General features: G+C 37.5%; 1 protein-coding gene across 3 annotated transcripts in view; it reads left to right on the forward strand.

Moving 5' to 3' along the window:
- The window catches only part of Pclo (piccolo presynaptic cytomatrix protein), a 341,154-nt gene that overhangs the window by 22,681 nt on the left and 295,683 nt on the right, over positions 1-22,790 (forward strand). For all 3 annotated transcript variants that reach the window (XM_036180305.1, XM_036180306.1, XM_036180307.1), the window contains exon 3: positions 6,383-8,194. In XM_036180305.1, coding sequence (XP_036036198.1) covers positions 6,383-8,194 — 1,812 coding nt within the window. The remainder of the gene's footprint in view (positions 1-6,382; positions 8,195-22,790) is intronic.

Raw genomic sequence — 22,790 nt, forward strand, 5'->3', positions numbered from 1 at the left:
CAGTCTTTGAGTAGCAGGAAACATAGTCTGCTGTGAAGCCAGAGGAACTTGGACTCTTAATTGTGAAGTTGCATTTTAGATCTTTTGTCTGGTTTTATTATATTTTTCTATGGTTCACAATTATATAAGATTTTCAATAAATATTTTAAAATAAATTAATGATGTAGGAGAAAATTTTGTAATAGTTTATAATTAAAAATACTCCAGTTACCCAAAACAGAGGTATGAGTAAACATGGTAAGTGGCCAGACCTTTTAAAGTATAAAGATAGGAGATAGAGGAATAATTGGAAAATACATAAAGTTGTTATATATTTTATTTAAGTGCAAGTTTTCAAAGTGGTAATTAAGACATGGCAGACTTTAGCTATTGAAATAGTAAGTGGTAAACTAAGAGAGTCACTGCCAGCTGTAGAAGATAAAATAGGGTGTGTTTAGGTAAAGGCACAGGAACTCACAGTGGACAGAATCCCAAGCTCAGGTCGGAGAGCATGAGAGCACCAACTTGGTGAAGAAACAGTCCATTTAGGTGTTATCATTTGCAGAAAGATTAGTTTTGATGACTCAAGAATAAAACCCCAACAGACTTTTTTGTGCCAAGTCATGATGAAAGCTTGGCTGCAGAAAACCAGGCCAGCAGCTGACAGGAACGCCAGCTGACTTCCGTTCCTGATATCGTTCTTTATTGTTCTTTTGATGTTCCATTATTTCAAGTACATGAGCAAAGAGTCCATTATAGATTTTAGGTGGATTTTAGGGTTTTTTGTTTGTTTTTTTAGTGAAAGTATGTTTTGTTTTGTTTTTTAACCATTGTTGTTTTGAGAGGTTTTCATTCTATTTTGAAGCTAAACACATTAACACATGTTTGGAATTCTCAAAGAATGAACAAGTTTTTATTCTGAAATATTATTAAAAAATAATACTTTTAAATAGGAAAGCGATTTTCTTCTGGGTCTCTAAAAATCTACTTTTGACATTATTAACTATGTTATCAAGTGGAGTATCTTTACTATTGTGGGCCTGAAATCAAGAGTCATAATGTGATTTTTTTGACAATCAGTAGTTTTGGCACAATTTTTAAAGTGGCATCTATTAATTAAATTTCCATATGTGATAGTCACAATTAAACTTCTTGAATGATCCAAATAAGACATTGATTATCTCCCAAAGCCTTATCTAGTGAAATTGTACTTGTGTGTTTCTAAGATCTGATGTCAAGGGCTCAGCAGGAAGGAAGGGTGTAGATCATGTTCATCGGGGAGATTTGTCAGGAGATTGTGTGTAGATCTGTATTCACATGTACAGTGAAGTAAGAATGAGCCAAAGCACTTTCTCCCCTCTGCTTACGCACATTTGTATGGTATATTAAGTCAGGAGACTAAGGAACAAACACTATTATGCTTTTCTTTTAGCCTCCCATTCCAGAGGGCTAATCGAGTTATATTAGTTCATTAAATAAATGTGTTTTCATATCTTGAATTTCATTTATGGATTTTCTATAATCTGTCAGGAATGTAAAAGATGACATTTTTGTTATTGTCTTGTATAATCTAGAATTTTAGGACAGTTCAGCTTGGACTCTATTTAGTCATGTTATATACTTTTTAATACTAATGTATTGAAAGTAAGAGTCCTTCAAGGGCATAGCAGTTGAAAGTTCCTCTAGCATTACTATTCATTATTCTGTTTTCCTCTCCATTTTATCAAATGGATATAGATGATTAAAGTACACTGTTGGGGAGGGGTACTGCTTGTGACAGGCAAACTGGGAAGTTGTTGATGACATCTCTGTGAAAGCAGGCAGAAGTTATGAGGACTAATGTGTTCCTTTAAAAAAAAATAGTTCTTTGGGAATTTCATACTATGCATATTTTTTAATTTCACTGTCCCTAACTCTTTCCAGGTCTCCTCTTCTTTCCTACCTACCACTTTTTTTTGTTGTTGTTGTTGTTTGTCTTAGAGTTTCTATTGCTGTGACTAAATATCATGACCAAAAAACAATTTGAGGAGGAAAGGGTTTATTAGGCTTATGCTTCAGCATTGCTGTTCATTACTGAAGGAAGTCAGGACAGGGACAAATCCTGGAGGCAGGAGCTGTTGCAGAGGCCATGGAGGGGTGCTGCTCACTGGCTTGCTCCCCGTGGCTTGCTCTGCCCACCCTCTTATAGAACTCAGGACCAGAAGCCCAGGGATGGCACCATCCACCATGAGCTGGGTCCTCCCCCATTGATCACTAATTGAGAAAATGTCTTATAGCTGGATCTCATGGAGACATTTCCTCAACTGAGGCTTCTTCCTCTGATGACACTAGCCTGTGTCAAGCTGACACACAAAACCAGCCAGTACATTGTTTTTCACCTTTAATGTCTGAATTTTGATGTCCATATATTCTTGAATGTGTAGCCATTCACTGGAATGTGGTTGACTTGCAAGGGGCTACACTCCTAAAGAAAACTGGCTCTCCCTTTACTAGCAGCTATCAGATGTCAGTAGCCAGGAGCTAGGGAAGAGATTTTGTGACTATCTATCCTCTCCATGTTGAGATTTAGTCTGTCTTAAATTTTCACAGGTCATTTGTATACAGCCACAACTACAATGAGTTCATATGAAGATGTGCCCTCGTGCCCAGAAGACACCTTTTCTTTGTAGTCATCCATCAGTTTCTAGCTCTTGCCATCCTTTTGTCTTGCCTCTGCAGTGATCTCTGAGCCTTGGGAAAGAGTTTGTGATGTAGGTGTTCCATTTAGGAATAGGCATTTCATAGTCTCTTATTTCCTGTACTTTGGTCAGTGGTGGATCTCCAGGTTAATCCCCATCTGTTGCAAATAGAAGCTTCTCAGATGAAGATGGAGAGTTGTATTGATCTATGGGTACAACTATAAGCTAATAGAAATCTGTTTAATACTATATCTGTTTCTAAGTATGGTAGCTGTAGGTCTTCCCCAAGATTTATGACCTGTCTACCCACAGGCTCTTGGCCCTGATAATGATGCCAGGTTTCATCTTGTGGAATGGAACATGTATCCACTCAGAATGTGCTTGGTTACTCCTGTGAGGTTCATGCACCATGGGCATGTCTTTCCAGGTCAGTTATTACTGTAGCTCACAAGGATTACAAGTGGCATCAGTGTCAGAATTGGCTCACAATTTTCTCGGTAGTTATGTGAATACTGAGGCTGGCTGTGAGCTCTAACTTTTGTTCAGTGTATTAAAGGGCAAGCTAGTGTGTGTCTGTATGAGTGGGTATGGGTGTAAGTGTGTGTGTGTGAGTAGTGTGTGAAGACTGTTAAGTACTGACATAAGACTCATTTAGATATTCATCAGATATGGCCAGTAGACTTAAATTAAAAGGAGGCTCTTTCTACAAACATCACATACATACATACATACATACATACATACATACATACATACATATATACATACATACATACATACATACATACATACATACATACAGTAGGCAATGATTTGAACTCTTAGTCTAGCAGTGAAGTGGAATGTAGAAGGATGAAATGTCTCATGCATTGTTTATTAAAGTGAAAAAAAGCATTAAAAGGATAAAAGATAGGACAGCAAAGTGTGCTTACGGAAAGGGTATGCTGAGAGAAGAGGATTCTTTGTGAGTGAACATGTGTCCACACATGTGTCCTCATTCCCTTTCCCCAACTCCTTTCTGTGTCTGAGGAGATATAAAAGTATTGACATTTATAAACTACAAGCAATCACATATATTTGTCATATCAAAGGCATTTCATGAATTTATGCACATCAGACATTATATATGTTGTTGACATTAACTTTATAGTTGGCCAAAGATGCAGTTAAGTACTAAAGATGGGCATGAAGAACTTACAGTTTTACTCTTCAGTTCAAGTTTGTCTCCTTGAAATATTTTACAGGTACAAACTTGAGACAGAAACTAGCAGAAAAGAAGGAATCAACATAATATTTTTCAGATACTTCTTTTGTATATCTAAAAATCTTAATGTTACATTATGCTGTAACATGTCTTTTCTGACTGTTCACTGTATTGTAGCTCCCAGGAGATGTGGAACTTTGGATCTTTCCTTAGGAGACATGTGCAGTATTCAAAGTACTCAATAAACAGTTGAGGGAAGGAATGAATAGTGACTAAATTTTACATCTATGTTGGCTATAACAACTGAAAAAATAATAAAAGAGAATGGTGATCATAAGAATTAGCCCTAGAAAACTGTAATGTACATGTATTAGCTCAGATACACATCATATCCTTAGCAGATATTTTGTAGGACAGTAGAAAATTAGATACACTAAACTTATAAACACTTGTGTATCTAATTATATGTTCTTTTGTTTGGCTACATGAGTGTAAGTTAATTATGTCAGGATTTGGAAAAATACATGAGAAAAAGTAAATAGTGGCACACTTCTAATTGGCAATTTGGGTAGTGGGAACCTGCTTATATACAGAGTACTTTCTTCATCACGGACAGGTTGAAATGGAGTGAAAGTCCCTTTATACCTCAGATTACTTTCACCAAAGTATTTACAGAAGCAGAAATCATTTGGTTACTCTATGATTTCAAGCTGTTTGTACAAAAGTTATTTTTGAAATGCTTCAAAGACACGGAAAGCTAAAGATGCCGCGTGTGCATGCTGCTGAGGATGTAGGTGTTTGCTGAGAGCTTGCCTAGCATGTGTGAGCCCTGGGTTTACACTCCTGCACTAATCCTGGCACTGCAGACACAGAGGCAAGCAAATCAGAAGCCCAAGGGCTTCCAGCAGTCCAGTGGGTCTGAGGCAGATTTGACCACCCAAGACAATATTTAAAAAAATGGAAGTGAAAGGTAAAAATATGGTGAGTACAGGGGTGCCTGACACTTATATCGAAAACAAACTTAAGGAAGACTTAACTACTTACCATGAATATTTTTAATTTTAATTTAATATTTAAAATGGAAATATGACATTTTAGAGTTATCCAACCTTATGTTTGCTGTTCATAGGTTGAAACAGTTTTATTTGAACACACTTATAATCCCAGTAAACAGGAGACTGAGGCAGGTGGATTACATAGCAATACCTTGTATCAAAAATAAATAAATAAAAGCAAAGAAGAAAAAGTACCTTTATAAGTTTAGGAAAGATTAATTAAATTTTGTTTCAAAAGATAGTAGCTTGAGAATAAAGAACATGTTGTTTGTCAAGCTAACACTTTACTATTTTGTACTACCTGACATGTTTTTCATCACCTATGGTTTATATACTTCTTTCCCCCACCATGCTGTATTATGTACAGAGCTTTGTGTACAAACTGTTAGCACTGGTTACTCTGGATGGACAGGATTAGGTAATGATAGAACTCAAAATTCTAATTTTTTTCCAATAATATTTAAAATATTCTATAATAAACATTTTTGAAATTATAGAAAATGCTAAATAGGCATGCTTTTGAATTATCTTATAATTTGTTGTATTAAACTCCACACAATCAATGACATGAAATACGGGCACAATTGTGTATGTGTATACATATATACACATATCTCTCTCACCTACCTAGCATCCTCTTGCTCTCTCTCCCCTTCTATAGTTTAAACATATTCAATTGCATTACCTACTGCCTGAAACACTTACAAGGAATCAATATTTTCTTTGCTAAAGCATGCTATTTATGGTAGTTAGAGAGTTGCCCCTAGAATCTCTTTCTAACTTAGCTTGGTTAATTTTTATTTCCCCACGTGTGAATATTTGACTCGAGATAGAAGTGATGTTCCTCTACCTTAAGAAATCAGCCTGGCGGTGGTGGCGCATGCCTTTAATCCCAGCTCTTGGGAGGCAGAGCCAGGCGGATCTCTGTGAGTTTGAGGCCAGCCTGGGCTACCAAGTGAGCTCCAGAGAAAAGGCGCAAAGCTACACAGGGAAACCCTGTCTCGAACCCCACCCCCCCACCCCCCCAAAAAAAGAAATCAGCAATGTTTTGTAATTTGACAAGCCTACTCTGGGGTGTATAACTAAAACCATCTGAGGCACCAACAGAACAATATATATCATAACATATTAATGGAATCTAACGCACTAAAATTCATGTTTTTATTATGTATGACTTTCTATTTCTGGAACTAACCTATCTGTGCAAAGCCTGGGTGAAGAATAACAAAAGTAGCCTTGGAGGCAGAATAAAATTATGTTCTTTTCCTATTTATTTTTCCTAAAATATAGCATGCTTTAGTCTCTGAGGTTCATTATCTTCTATAAAGTGAAATGTCGCATGTTCCATTGAAATAATGACTGAATTTGATTCTCGGAATAATGAGTTAAAACGGCAGCAGGTATGCTCTTACAACTTTTGTGTTTTACAGTGTTATCTTATTGATGTGGTTCTATGTTATTTCCAGATCAAAGAGTGGCTCTGTTTAACCTGCCAGATGCAAAGAGCTCTAGGAGGTGAGCTGGCTCCGGTCCCATCCTCACCGCAGCCCAGTCCGAAGAAGGCTGCCTCTGTACCCCCTGCAGCAGCAGCCAGCAAAGCGCCTGTACCATCACAGCCGGCTTCCCCGAAGAAGGACCCTCCACCCAGACAGGACGGCCCCAAAGCGCCTGTACCATCACAGCCGGCTTCCCCGAAGAAGGACCCTCCACCCAGACAGGACGGCCCCAAAGCATCTGTACCATCACAGCCGGCTTCCCCGAAGAAGGACCCTCCACCCAGACAGGACGGCCCCAAAGCATCTGTACCATCACAGCCGGCTTCCCCGAAGAAGGACCCTCCACCCAGACAGGACGGCCCCAAAGCGCCTGTACCATCACAGCCGGCTTCCCCGAAGAAGGACCCTCCACCCAGACAGGACGGCCCCAAAGCATCTGTACCATCACAGCCGGCTTCCCCGAAGAAGGACCCTCCATCCAGACAGGACGGCCCCAAAGCGCCTGTACCATCACAGCCGGCTTCCCCGAAGAAGGACCCTCCACCCAGACAGGACGGCCCCAAAGCGCCTGAGCAGAAGAAGCCTCCTCCGCCCCTGGTGAAGCAGCCAACCCTTCATGGACCTGCCCCAGCCCCAGCCCCAAAGCCTCCAGTGGCAGAGGCCTTCCCTGAGCCAGCCCCTCCCAAGGAGCCTTCCGCACCCCTACCTGAACAAGCCAAGGCCCCTGTTGTAGATGTTAAACCAAAGCAGCCCAAGATGGCAGAGCCACACACAGATGTCCAATCTTCAGCAGCAGCAGCAGCAACAACAAATCCTGATATTCTGAGTTCTCAGGCTCAGTCACGGGCTCAAGCGCAAACAGCCCCTCCTTTGAAAACAGACTCTGCCAAATCCTCACAAAGTTTCCCACCTACAGGAGAAAAAATCACCCCATTTGATTCTAAAGCCATGCCTAGGCCTGCATCAGACTCAAAACTTATTTCACATCCTGGGTCCAGTTCCGAGAGCAAGGATCCAAAACATGTTGATCCAACTCAGAAGAAGGAAGAGCCTAAGAAAGCACAAACGAAGGTGAGTCCTAAACCAGATGCCAAACCAGTGCCAAAAGGGTCACCAACACCCTCTGGCCCACGACCTCCAACTGGCCAGGCTGCACCCCCATCTCAGCAGCCCCTAAAGCCTCAGGAGCAATCAAGGCGTTTCAGTTTGAATCTGGGTAGTATCACTGATGCCCCCAAATCACAACCCACGACTCCTCAAGAGACTGTGACTGGGAAATTGTTTGGGTTTGGAGTATCCATATTTAGCCAAGCTTCCAACTTAATCTCCACAGCAGGCCAGCCTGGACCCCATCCACAGACTGGGCCTGTGGCCCCAACAAAACAACCCCCTACCCCATCACAGACTCCTGCTGCTCAGGGACCACCCAAGTCCACAGGTCAGCTCCCACCAGCACCTGCCAAGGCAACACCTGTGAAGGAAACAAAAGCCCCAGCAGCTGAGAGCTTAGAATCGAAACCTGAGCAAGTTCCAGCAGTGAAGAGGATAGAGAAAGACAAGAAGGCCCCACCCGGTAAGGTCAGCAAACCTCCACCTGCTGAGCCTGAAAAGGCTGTGCTCACCCACAAGCCAGACAAGACCAAACCCGAGCCAACCTGTCCTCTTTGCAAAACGGAGCTCAACATAGGCTCGCAGGATCCTCCCAACTTCAACACCTGCACCGAGTGCAAGAGTCAAGTGTGCAATCTCTGTGGATTTAACCCAACACCCCACTTGACTGAGGTAAGCAACATCTACTTAACATATGCATGAAAATATGTATCAGTTTATCCTGAATATTTGCGGACTGAAATTTCTGAGCAATAAAATGTTTCCACTGAAAAAAAGAAATGAATGTTGATGCTCAGAAGAGGTTAAAATTATTTCATCCACACATGAGTTCTTGTTCTTGTGCTTTTATGGGTTATTACTTACACTAAAAGTAAGAGGTGGACCGTGCTAGAAAGTGAAAATGACAGTGAGCCCCGTCTTTTATGAATTAAAGACCCAAGCTTGCAAGGCTCTTCGGTGTTCATGTGGGAAGTCCACATAAAAGTTGGAATACATAGTTCTCATTTCCTATAACCCATCCCCTGTCTTTAAGGCAGTTTATTGCTTAAGTTTGTTTTACCTTCTGTAAGACTCCAGATCTTGCTGTGTAGCCTAGGCTGGCATGGAACTCATGACTCTTGCTTCAGCCTCTTAGGTGCTGTCATGCTCTGGTCTTTAACACATTTTCAAATAAAACTTTAGTTGATTCAATTCATATGCAATATGAACAAAATTTAGTGGTTCACTTATGATATACTTAGACTTTCTATGTCTTTTGGCGATGTCGTCTGTTGATATAGCAGAGTCCATTCTGGGAGCTGTGGAAGACAACTGTGTTTCTAATGAGAAGACACTCTAATGAGATGATGTCAAGAACACTGTCTCCATAATGTAAATAACTAAATGTGGTTTGTTCTTTCTACCTGAGAATATAGCTGTGAAAGAGTGAATGGATAAGCATTAGTATTGTGCTAAGGCTATTAGAATCTTTAAGAGGATATCGGGCGCTCAGGGGTTAAATGATCACTACTATCTTAGATAAATAGAACAATGCCTTAATAAATACTTTGAAAATTAAAATAACTGTCTGTAGACGGAAGGTTTCTCCAGTCCTACCTGGCCCACAGTCCCACAGCTACTTATAAAGTAATTACTTAGAGGCTTACTTTAATTACCAATTGAATGGCATATTGCAGGCTTCTTGCTAGCTAGCTCTTATACCTTAAATTAACCATTTCTATTCATCTATGTTTTGCCACATGTTCTGTGGCTTCCCAGTCTGCTGGCATGTTGTTCCTTGGATGGCAGTATGACATCTTTCTGCCTCTCTTTCTCTTCTTGTCTGTCTCCCTTGGAATTTCCCACCTGGCTCCATCCTGCCCTGCCATAGGCCAAACTGCTTTATTTATCAACCAATCAGAGCAACACATATTCACGGCATACAGAAAGACATCCCACAGCAACTGTCCATTGTATTTTCATTTTTTCCTTTTATACCTTTTATCCTTTTATTTAATTATTTTACATTCTGTCCAGTTTCCCCTCCCTCCTTTCTTTCTTATCCCTCCCACAAACCTACCTATACCCATCCATTCCTCCTCCTCTCTTTCTCTTCAGAAAAGGGTAAGTCTCCAATGGATATTGGTAAGCCAGGTAAATCAAATTACAGTGAGACTAGACTTTTATATTAAGGCTGGACTAGACAATCTAGCAGGAGGAAAGGGTCCCAAAGCAGATAACAGAGTCAGAGACAGTTCCTGCTCCCACTGTTAGGTGACCCAGAAGAAGATCAAGCTACACAACTGTAACATATATGCAGAGAGCCTAGGTCAGTTCCATGCAGGCTCCCTGGTTGTCAGTTCAGTTTCTGTGAGGTTCTATGAGCCCAGGTTGGTTGATTCTGCTGGTTTTCTTTTGATGTCCTTGATCCTTCTGGCTCCTACAATCTGTTCTTCCCCTCTTCTGTGGGCTTCACTGAGCCCTGCCTGTGGGTCTGAATCTGTTCTTGTCAGTTGTGAGATGAAGTCTCTGTGATGACAATTGGGCTAGACACCAATCTATGTGTACAGCAGAATATCATTAGGTATTGTTATATTGACATTTCTTCCTCCAGTCATGCTTGCTTCTAACCTAGGTCTCTGGGTCATCCAGCCTGTGGGTCTTGGTGCTTTAGGCAGTGTCAGGGGTGGGTTTACTCTCCTGGAGTGGGTTTTAGGCTAGACTAGTCTGGTTGACCACTCCTTCAATCTCTAGGCCACCTTTACGCAGCTCATCCCATAGATGGTGCAGACTGTAGATTGAAGGTTATGTAGCTGGGTTGGCCTCCCAATCCTTCTACTAGAAGTCTTGCCTGGTCACAGGAGATGGCCAGTTCAGGCTATGTATCCCCTAATTCTAGTAGTCTTAGCTGGGGTCATCTTGTAGATTCCTGGGAGATTCCCTGTGTTAGGTTTTTTTCTGACCCCGAAATGCCCCCGTGTCCAGTTGTCTCTTTCAGGACTTTGCCCTCTAATTCAACCCCAGCCTGATCCCTGATCACTCATCTTGTTTCCATTCCCATTTGCCCACAGTCCATTCATGAAATCTCTTCTATTTCCCCTTCCCAGGGAGATCTGGGCTTCCCTCCATGAACCCTTCTTGTTGGCTAGTCTCTCTGGGTCTGTGGATTGTAGCATAGTTATCTTTTATTTTACAGCTAATAGCCACTTATGAGTAAGTACATACAATGTTTGTCTCTTTGGGTCAGGGTATGTCACTCAGGTTGAATTTTTCTAGTTCCATCCATTTGCCTTCAAATTTTATGATGTCACTGTTTTAACAGCTACGTATTACTCCATTGTGTAAATGTTCCACATTTTCTTTTCTAATTCATTGGTTGAAGGACATCTAGATTGTTTCCAGGTTCTGGATATTACAAATAAATCTGCTATAAACATAGTTGAACAAGTGTCCTGGTGGCATGATTGAGCATCCTTTGGGTATGTGCCCAAGAGTAGTATTACTAGGTCTTGTGGTAGATTGGTTCCCGGTTTTTTGAGAAACTAACACACTGATTTCCAAAGTGGCTGTAAAGTTTGCACCCCATCAGTGGAGGAGTATTCCCCTTGCTCCACAGACTCTCCAGCATTAGCTGTCACTTGTGTTTCTAATTTTAGCCATTATGACAGGTGTAAGATGGAATCACAGAGTTGTTTTGATTTGCATTTCCCTGATGGATAAGGATATTGAACATTTACGTGTTTCTCAGCCATTTAAAATTCCTCTTTTGTGAATTCTCTCTTTAGATCTGAAACCCCATTTTTAATTGGATTATTTGGTATATTGATGTCTAGTTTCTTGAATTCTTTATATATTTTAGAAATCAGCCCTATGTCAGATGTGGGGTTAGTGAAGATCTTTTCCCAGGACCTATATGTCCTGTTGATGGTGTCCTTTGCCTTACAGTAGCTTTTCCGTTTCATGAGGTCCCATTTATTAATTGTTCATCTTAGTGTCTGTGCTATTGGTGTTCTGTTCAGGAGGTTGTCTTCTGTGCCAATGTGTTCAAGGCTATTTCCCACTTTCTCTTCTATCAGATTCAGTGTATCTGGATTATGTTGAGGTCTTTGATCCATTTGGACTTGAGTTTTGTGCAGGGCCATAGATTATGCCTATTACTTTTATACAAATCAAAACTACTTAAAGACTCTTTCAGATCACTGTGTCTGATCTTATGAGTCAGTCAGGCAGAGCTGAAGAGGCTTGGATGAGATATGTCAGAGAATCCTTAAGGTTTGTCTCATTATTTTGGCACTAATTTTTTATAAATAAATTTTAATTAAAATAGAAATACCTTACTTTCCCCTTTCCCTTTCCTCCCTCAGCACCTCCCACGTCCAGGTACCCTCCCTCCAACCCTTTCCATGCCCCAGGTAAATGGATAGACCTAGAAAGACTATCTAATTCTTTAAAGAACAGACATAGAAAGTTTTAGTTGTTCACTTTGAAAACAGGAGATTACCATGATATTGCTAGCACTATGTGAAAACACCTTCACTGCAGGATTCAGCAGGTTTTTTTTCTCAGCTTTCATGAGCCTTGCTAACTAACATTCATCTTTAGAGGCGGATACATATTGTTTCCTCAGCCCTTTGTGAGTGTTAACTCTTCTTATTGCCTGTAAATTCACTCCAGTGTAAATGTAAAACACAAAACACAATTTAATTTCTTCATAGTTTTAGAAGAGCATTTGTGTGTGTGTGTGTGTGTGTGTGTGTGTGCGCGTGTGCGCGTGTGCACGCGTGCGCATTCCTCCTGAGTATAATTTTTCTTTTCCCAGTACAGCTGCATTTATTTAAGCTGTTAAAAAATTGTACCCTTTAATGAGGAACCTTATAGTGTCAACATAATGCGTTTATTGAAATAGCTGTAAAGCAAACAGCACTACTGAAAACAAAGCTGTAATTTCTATATTTTCTTAACACAAACATGTATGTAGTGCAGTTATTTGGCTTATAACACACATACAATGTTGCATATCTATGCATATATACATATGCAAATATCATTGTTTATGTATTTACTGCATTTGACCTATCATGAGTATTAAAGCTCTGTCAGAGTTTGGAATAGTAAAATGAGAGTCCCTTGAGTACAGAGTCAGAGGAGTCTCTGGTATTCTGTATGTTGGTTAATCGTGCCTTAAAGGAAAGGAGATTACTTGAATAAATTACAGAATTAACTAGCATGTGTGGAACTTTAATTTTGGATAATTTGATGGTGTAAGTTATCCAAAGTTTTTAGATAGTTTAAGTAAGGTCCCATTTTAAATATGGCCCAACAGGATATAAAATGTCTATCTCTCTTTATATTATTGTGATCCGCAGTAATTTCCTTGAATTTAGAAGACTGTGATTCAGGGGAGAAGAAAATTTGATATAGCAAAAATGACTTGACCGTGACTATGGTAAAGAGCTCATTCAGTTGGCATAAGGATTTACCTCTGCTATTCGTAAAGTCTATTGGCTAGTCTAATATTAAGGAAGTGAATGAAAATTTATTTATTTTATGTTCAAATAGTTCATATTATTATTGTCTCTAAAACTTTGGAGGAATGGAAGATGGATTAGCTAAAAAGGATGGTGATACAATGTGTTTACTTGTATGTAGGCATTTACATATATACTCCTAGCACATGTATAATGCTACATTTGTTGTATATATTCTAATAGGCAGATTTATATGTGTCCAAATGATTCTTAATATTTAGGCTTAATTTACAACATGAGTCCACTGTTTATACTAAATATCTTTCCTTGTTCTTTTTTTTTTTTAATTGGGAAAGCATGTACTTCTATTTTTTATTTAGTCTCTTTTTTTTTCCTCTGTTTGTGGTACATTTTTCTTGTGATTCAGTGTTACTGTACCATTAGTTCAGGAAGAATATTCTCAAACTATTCACACTTATGTTACTTAAGATAGAGTCAATGTTTGCTATTTGTTTTCTATGGTCTGCTCTGAGTCTCTGCTTCTCTTATCCGGATGGCTGAGGCAGATGCTTTTCCTAGAGGTGCCATCCAGCCTTCCTGCTCCACCTCTCTTTGCTCTTGTTCCTCTCCGAGAAAAGAGATCTGTTGGAGTTTTGTGTTGGGAGCTACAGACAGTATCCCACCTCCCCACCCCTTACCCAAACACAACTGTCTCTAAGGTTGCTTCCTGACCCTCTTGCACATTGTCCTTCACTCTTTCTGGGGTGGGCCCCGGGGTGAATCCAGTATCTAGCCTGAGCTTAACGCTTTAACTGTGTGATGAGCAATTTGTATAAATGATGCTATAATCAGTTAACCTCTAGTAGAAAAACACAGTTCTTTTTGGCTTAATTTTTGTCCACACGGGCTGTGGCTTGTCTTGGATGAAGTTTTAAAAGTTGCAGTATACCTTCCCAAAAGAACTGTAATTAACGAATCTGGAAGGATACTGAGAAAAACAGCCTAGGTTGGCAATGGCTTTCCTTACTGAATTTTAATAATTCTCATTTAGTTCAAATGCAAAAGATGCTAAAAGTACCCTTTTGTGGGTATTTATTTTTGTTGTTTTTGCCATTCTTTTCTGAAGTAACTTTTTACCATGAAAAAAAGACAACATGAAATATATTTCTTCGTGCTGAATGAAGTCCTAGAGTCATAATTTTGCTTTCTTAGCAAGATGATTTTGCATAGCCTAAATGGTGTAGAAATAGCTAGCATATATTTGTCACTAGGCAACAAATGAGCCTTTGGAGCTGATTAAGACCCAGTGGTGAGACTGTGGTCCTTTCAGTTCCTTCTCTTCAGCTGAGGTGGCTTCTGCATTCTGCATCCCTTACAGCTGGCCTAGTGGAGACAAACCACCTTAGTTTAGCAATGCATAATCTTCCATTTATTTTAATGAACATTACTTAATACTGTAAAAAGCATACGCAGCACTAAAAAGTGTTTATGTCTGTGTGTGCAAGCATGCACAAAAAAATCAAAAGCTAAATGATCCCAGATCAGTTATGAATAAAGGGCTGTACTGATAACTCATTTCCAGATGAGTCATGTGGGGGAACTCTGTAGTCTGAGCGGATATTTCTGACCTTTGTGACAAAGAGATCCCTTGTGTGACTTTTATAACAACAATGTTTATTGTGTGGTTATAGATGTTAAGTTATTTAATTTCAGGATAAAATTGACTTCTTCCTTGAATAATATTTATTTAAAATAGTCAAATATTGATTTTAAATTAAGGAGCTTGCTCAATTTTTAAGAAATCAATTTTCCCTACTAATCTTCATTTCCAATGCATTGACTATTCTAATCTGTATGGTAGCCCCATATCTCAGTGAACATGGAATACTTTCTCTGTCATTAAACACCTTTAGTGTTGTCTAAATGAACAAACGACCCAATTCTGTGGATTATATTTCATGAGCTACATTATCCTTTTATTAGAGATTTAGGTTATTATTTTATTCTAAACAAGGGGAATTTTTATACACAAGTATTTATATTTTGAATATCTCTCAAGGAAAACTTTATTGTAGTAAATCAAGAATAAAGATCACCTTGTATTCAATTCTCTTGGAATATATGAAAGCAGGTAGCATCTCCACCACTCATGAATGAAATTTCTTTTTGTTTAATCCAGAATAACTTGTTATTTGACAATTTGTTAAAACAGCTTACTTTTTAATAATTTCAACTACATACAAATGAAATACTGAATAATTATAAAAGAGAATGCAAAAATATGGATCACAGTGAGTTCTTTCCCACATAAACTCTCTGACCTTTGATTATCATTTAAAACAGTCGCTATTCATCTGGAAGTCTAAAAGTGTTATAAAATGGTTTGTCTTGGCTAGTATTTCTTTTTTTAACTAGAATTTTTTATTTTTCTACTTCAAATATAACTTGAGTGTAATTGCACTCCAATGAAAATGTTGCGTAGATAGTGTTTGTAATGAAACTACTACCAACCATTTCCCTGCTTTCATTACTCTCATGGAGCAGATGTTTGAGTACAAAGACATTGTGCTACATACTTTCCTCCCTATAACTTCATGTGATAATTTAAGCCCTATTTGGGAATTAAAATAAGAATGAGAGACATACAGTTATTACACAACAAAGATTTACTTTAGGAGCTAAGTCAATGTTGTCTTTACTCTATTTGTTTAAATAATCCTAGAGAACAAATACCCCCTGTTCTGTGCTCTCTTGCTCTTACTTCATTTGATAATTACTAGGATTTTAACTCCTACAATTTTGTAAATAAGGGGATCTAGGAAACATTGTTTTCCATGGAACAATGTGGCTGTTGTGATTTGTTTATAAGGAATAACATAACAATAAACAATGTGGTTTTGTTTATAGGGATGAAGTGGTTTTATAGGCTCAGAAGCAGAGAAGCCAACATTACTATGTGTCAGGGTTTCTATTGCTTCAATAAAACACCATGATGGAAACACACTGGGGAGAAAAGAGTTTATTTGGCTTTCAAGTTCACATTGCTGTTTACCACTGGAGGAAGTCAGTACAGGAGCTCCAACAGGGCAGGATCCTGGAGGCAGGAGCTGATGCAGAGGCCATGGAAGGGTGCTGCCTGTTGGCTTGCTCCTCATGGCTTTCTTATAAAACCCTGGACCACTCGTACAGGGATGGTATCACCCACCGTGGGGTGGGACCTCCACTATTAATCACTGATTGAGACAATGCCCTACAGGCTTGCCTACTGGCCTCTCTTATGGAGTCATTTTCTCAACTGAGGCTCTCTCTTTTGTAATGACTAGTTTGTGTCAATCCAACATAAAACTATCCAGTGCACCATGGGATTTATCTTTCCAGGTAATGAGCACTGATAGGTGAAAGCATTTGATAAGATGATAAAATGATGGCTCTTCTTTCACATCAACTGATTGTTAGAGTATAAAATATATTTGTTCAAATTGCAAGAAATATGATATTTATGTCAGTGAAAATAGTGAATGTCTTGTGGTCTTGTGTCCCACTAGTTGTTATACACACACACACACACACACACACACACACACACACACACACACACACACACACACACACACACACACACACACACACACACACACGTATGTAATGTAGTTGCTATATGTTTCCAGGACCACTAGTCTAGGGATGGCACCATACACAGTGATCTGGGCCCTTACACATCAATCTTCCATCAAGTAACTGTACCAAAGGCTTGCCCAAAGGACAATCTAGTGGGCACATTTTTATCAAATGAAGTTTGATCTTCCAAACTCTAACCTGTGACATAAAACTAGGCAACACAAACGGTAGTATGAACAATATAAAATGCCTCATTAGTTTTTCATCAAATATTGAATCAATAATATTTTATCTTATGTTTATGTTGTTCTTATTTCACATTTCATGCTAATTAGAGTCTTACTTTATCTTTTATTTAAACAATTAAAATATTATCCTAATATACATACAGGCAATGCTAAATGGCCTCAGTAGGTGTGTGTGTGTATGTATATATATATAATATTTATATATGTGTGTATGTGCATGATTTCTTTATCACTATAGACTCTGTTATCTTGAGTACCATTTACAATAATATTTAGTAATTTGGAAGTCTAAAATGTGTAATATCCATATATGTATGTAAGTAACAAAAATAAAGAACTGGTCATGCATTTGAGAGGTGAAGGGGCAGGACCAGAAAGCAGTTGAAGGAGGTGAAGGGGATCTACAGTTATGTAGATACAGTATACATATATGAAGTTCTTAAAATTTAAATAAAAAAATAGTCTCCTGTCTAGGCTTTATCCTCAACCCACTGATCTGACCAGTCTTTTGGGTGGTAATCACTATTTCTAAAACATAGAAAGGCTGAATTCATCCAAATCCATTTACTGTTGTTTATTTTCTTCCTTTAATATTACTCTTAACATTGTCTTTAATTACTCAAGTACATGCATATATTGTATCTGCTTCCATGTAGGATGTATTTGCCTCTCTGTATGAGAAATGAATGAATATCTTGTAATTCTTGCAATCTACTTACCTTTACCAGGAATCACTCTTTATATTACACAAGATGGCTGATTGTTACTGCATTCTCTGCTGTCATTGTCAACAGACACACTGTGAATATCTGGACTGATCTCAAGATCAGGGTTCTTAGGTCTTGCTAATAATTATTAACAGTAACCACACTCTGTGCTGTGGCCATAGCAAACTTTAGGTTCCTATGTTCTCTGTTGACTCTTCCAAGTGTGTCTTCCAGAGATCTTGAGTTTGTTTGTGGACTTCAAGTGCTTTTGGATGAAAGGTTTCAACTTTGAGGTCATTATTAAAAGATTTAGAAATAGATAATATTAGGACTACTGCATATTGAAGATACTATCTTTTCAGTATACTTTTATTTTCTTGATGGTTAGTCATTTTACATTAAAAGCTTTATTAATTTAAATAATTAAAATATTTTCTTTAATAAAGAAGTGATCTAGTATCTATCTAAATATATCTTACTATTTTTGCATGTCAACTCTATCAATGAGTTTTTATTCTACTAATATCTCTTTGTTTTTAAACTGCCTGTTTATATCCATGTTAGTTTTGGAAGATATTTGTATATGGTTTTATGTTTTGAATAGTTTGATTCTTTGTTAATATATCTTAAGATGGTATTTTCCTTGTGAATCATTTGTTATTAATATTCTTTATGAGATTTGAACTCACATATTCTTTTTTGTTTTTTATATAATTAGATTTTTTAAATATTTGTCAGCATTACACATTTTTATAAGAAGGCCTGCTTACATTTGTTTATAAAAGTGGCTTTTGGTATTTCTTTCTAAACAGCTATAGTTTTTTGCATTAAATAGATTTTTATTTGTGAATATGATTTCTGGCATATGGAAGATGAAAGGCTTAGTTTCATTTATTCAAATGCATAAATGTAGTTGGTTTTTTTTCACTCCTTTGGGCAGCCCGCCACACAGCTCCCAAATAAATAACACATGGAGGCTTATTTCTACTTACAAATGCCCAGCCTTAGCCTTGCTTATTGCTAGCCAGCTTTTCTTAACTTAAATTATCCCATCTACCTTTGCCTCTGGGCTTTTCCTGTTCTCTCACTCTTGTAAATTTCACCCCTGCTCCAGAGCTGGCTGAGTAGCTGGCTGGCTGGCCCTGAAGTCCTTGTCCTTCCTCTCTCCTTCTTTGATCTTTTCTCCAGATTTCTCCTTCTATTTATTCTCTCTTCCTGCCAGCTCCTCCTATCCTTCCTCCTGTCCCACTATTGGCCAGCTCTTTATTAGACCATCAGGTGTTTTAGACAGTAACACAGCTTCACAGAGTTAAACAAATGCAACATAAAAGAATGCAACACACCTTAAAATAATATTCTACAACACATAATGCTTAGCTCCAGAGTATTTGCTAGACAACTCATTATTTTCACTCTTCATTCATGGGGACACTTTAATCATATAATAGACTTCTATTAAATCAATTTGATTTCTAATCTTTTTTTTCCTATTGAAAGATTTTTCATACAATATTTTTGATCAAGCGAGAGGAAGCAAGGAGCGGCCTGCACATGGACCTGATTGTCGGTGAGAATAAACACAGCCTCAGAGTTCTGCCCAGGGTTCCCATGTGACACTTTAAAAAACAACAACAACAACAACAAAGAAACAACAACAACAACAAATAAAACAAAACTTTGTCTCTCTGTTGTATTCTTAAATGTTACAAGAAAGTATCTTTTGGGGCAATAAGACACGCCATTTTAATCATTTTAATTAACCAATCTAGGGAATCACAGAAAGAAGGGAAAGAAGGGATTGTCATTTAAAGCTCCTCCAGCCTTTTTTTTTTTTTTTTTTTTACTAATTCTCATATTAATAGCTTAGTAGTTGATGGAAGTCATAGGCCAATGATGACTATAAAGGTTATCCTGTTTTTAGTTGAAAATAGATTTTTCTTACAATATATTCTGATTATTGTTTCAAGCTCCTCCTCACTTCCCCACCCACCCCAATCCACGCCCTTTCTTTCTCTCATTAGAATACTAACAGACATCTGATATAATAAATAATGATAAACAAACCAGAATAGGGTAAAAGAAACATACAGGTCTTCTTTTGAAATTCTGAAATTATACTTATATTCATTTGGGGTATTTTCAACTATTTCAAATAACTTTTACATTTTTCACCTATTTCCAGTTTACTGTCATAAATTTATGTGTGGAATGCCATTTCCAACATATCACAATACACTTCCTTTGTTACCCCAGAGAAATACCGTTTTTTTTTTTCTTTTGTGCTTGCTAAAAATAGGAGTGCTCTAACTGAATCACACTCCAGGGTGCTCAGGTAGAACTCTGTGAATAATATGCCTTGACACATCTAAACAGCAAGAGTGCCTGTTAGTAAGATCAGTGGTCTCCTCAGTCTCTGTGATGCTGGTCTCTAATGTTGATTGCCTCACACATATTTGTTTATTTCAGCCACATAAAATAATACATGAGTAGAAGAAAAATAATGCCCTTCTAAAAATACGTTCATGCAAAATTGGTTATGTAAATATTGTGTAACACTTGAGTATAATGGACTTACAACACTCTGAAGGGAGCAGTGTCAACTGAGCCATGAAAAACAAGCAAATGATCAGGGTTTTCATGGCTTTTTTTCTTTTTGCTTTTTCTGAAAGAAATACTCTATTTCAAAATTTCACTCACTTATCAGACACAAAACCACCCAAAGCCACTGTTCTTGTGATAACCAAATGCAACATACACGTTTACTGACATTACAATTACACTAGATAGTATATTTGATGAGTAAATTACAACCACTTTTATCTTTATGGAAAATATACTTTATTGACTTGTAATCTCATGAGATGTGAAAAAAATGTGCTTCTACACTTTGCTCAGTCTGGAAGGAGGTGACAGGACCTGCCTGTACTGAATCCACCAGGTTTTAATGAATCCCCAGGGGTGCCTTGATCCTGGAGGATATGGGAATGGAGGGGAGGGCCTGGGGGGAAGGTGAGGGTGGGGGCGGGAGTGGGGAGGACAGGGGAATGTATAAAATTTAAAACACATAATAATAAATAAAATAAATAAATAAAAAAGAGAAATAAAAAATGTGCTCCTAGATTAATGAAGTTTAAAAATGTTTCCAGTTTAATCCCATTTATGGACATGAATTGTACACATATAAGTAACTTACTGCTATCTGTAGTTTTACAACAAGGATATATTGTTAACCAAGTATATCACAGTATAAAATTTTATTTGGCAGAATTCTATTTCTGGAAGACACTCATTGGAAGATGCTGAGGCACATGTATGTTTCTGATATGTTTGCCATTGTGGGAAAATAGATTTTCTTTAGTTACCACCTATCTGCAGTAAAATCAAGCATGTTTCAAAACAGAAACAAAACAGATGAAGGGAAACTTCCTCATTAGCTAAGTAACATTGTTCCAGGTTATCAGTCTTGGCAGCAAGCACCTTTACCCACTTAACTATCTAACAGGCCTGATTACAAGGATTCTTAAAGAATTAGTGAAATTTTTAGTACCAAAATGCATCTGTCAACACTTCTTTTTAAGGCATGAGATTAGAAAAACATGGATTTTAGGGATATATTTTTACATATGTAAAAATTAGAAATTATGTTTTAAAATTACTTGGCTAAAAGTTATCTTAATGCAATCTACCCTGAATGCCATATTTAATAGTAAAGCCCACCTCAGAATTTCTATAATGTAATTTTATCCCGATCTCTTTTCTTTTGTCATTAGCGCTTAACATCATTTAAAAAAAAAACAACAACAACGTGATAATTCATTTACAAACTTACTATGTTTTAAAACATCTTTTAGTATCAACGGGATACATGATTGTTAGATATTGTCTGTTCTGGGACATTATCACACAGTAGATGCTAATATGCACTTCTTAAAAGAAAGAATTAATCCTATATAGTCATAGATATTGTAGCTAAGTAATAAAATCATAATATTGATTGACCTCAGATTTGGTTACATACAAATATTTCACCTACTTTCTAATCTAATTTTTCCCTAGCATTTTAAAAGACAATAAGAAAAGGGATATATAGTATATATCAAAAACTTTCTCCAAATAAATTCTTATTTTAAATTTGGGTGCATAGAGAATAATGAACCTTTTGTTAAGACTGGAAGTTATATAATGCAGACTGTTTCGAGGAAGAGAATACGGACTTGGTGATGCTGTAAGAACAAGGTAGTAGAGGCGTTGCAATGGCACCTGTAGTAGCTGACTGCCTGAGATTCAAAAGCAGCCTGGTAGCTTCATAGCCACAGTACACATTCCTTAACCTTGTAGAATTGGCCAGTTTAAAGATAGTTTATGGCACTTGACAAAGTAAAATCACTCTTAACTTTGATAGCCAAAGCTGCCAGGTCTAGAAGGCATATGAGATCAAGATCCACTTTTGTCTCTACAAACAAGAATTAAAATTAATCTTATCCTCACTGAAGAGTCACTTTTGAGATGAGTTGAGATGGTTAATAAAATAAATTTGGTGTTAAATGCCAAGTTGGGGACATTTACTCTGACCTTGACAAACTTATTTTAGATTACCTTATAATATGGTAACAAAAGAAATGGGTCTTGAGTAAATAGAAATATAGTCATTGCTATGCTTCTTCACTCATGATGTCAGTTCTGTTTCTGTCTTTATTTATTTGACAATGAACTTATATCTATGATTGTTTCATTAATATGAATGCATTCTTTACATAAGGAAAGAGGAAGCTATCTATAGGAATTTGAAAAGAGTTTAATGGGAGAAATTTTATCATGGAATGCTTAGAAAAGTCTTAGAAAACTGCCAACAAGTGATTACAAAGAAGAATACATTGACATGATAAATGGTAAATGGCTGAATTCATGTCTGATGTGATCTTACATTTATTTTCTTTCCAGACATTTCTATCTAATTGATAAACTATTGGCAACACTCTTATCTCTAAAACTTTCAGATTGAGGGTTTTGCTTTTATAATATTTTACTAAATCATACTCAAGAGTCAGAACTGTTTATTTACCTTCAGTTCTTAAGATAAACAAGTGAACATTGCTTAATGAAATAATTTTGTCAGTCTCACTGAAATGTAAACAGACTGGATAGGTGTTATTTAAGTTATACACAAACAATCATGCCATTTATATATTTTACAATTTTAAAATTTGTTCTTTGAGAATTTACACACATATTATTTTGATCATATCCA

This window comes from Onychomys torridus, chromosome 3 (genome assembly GCF_903995425.1).
Source record: "Onychomys torridus chromosome 3, mOncTor1.1, whole genome shotgun sequence".
Lineage (NCBI taxonomy): Eukaryota > Metazoa > Chordata > Mammalia > Rodentia > Cricetidae > Onychomys > Onychomys torridus.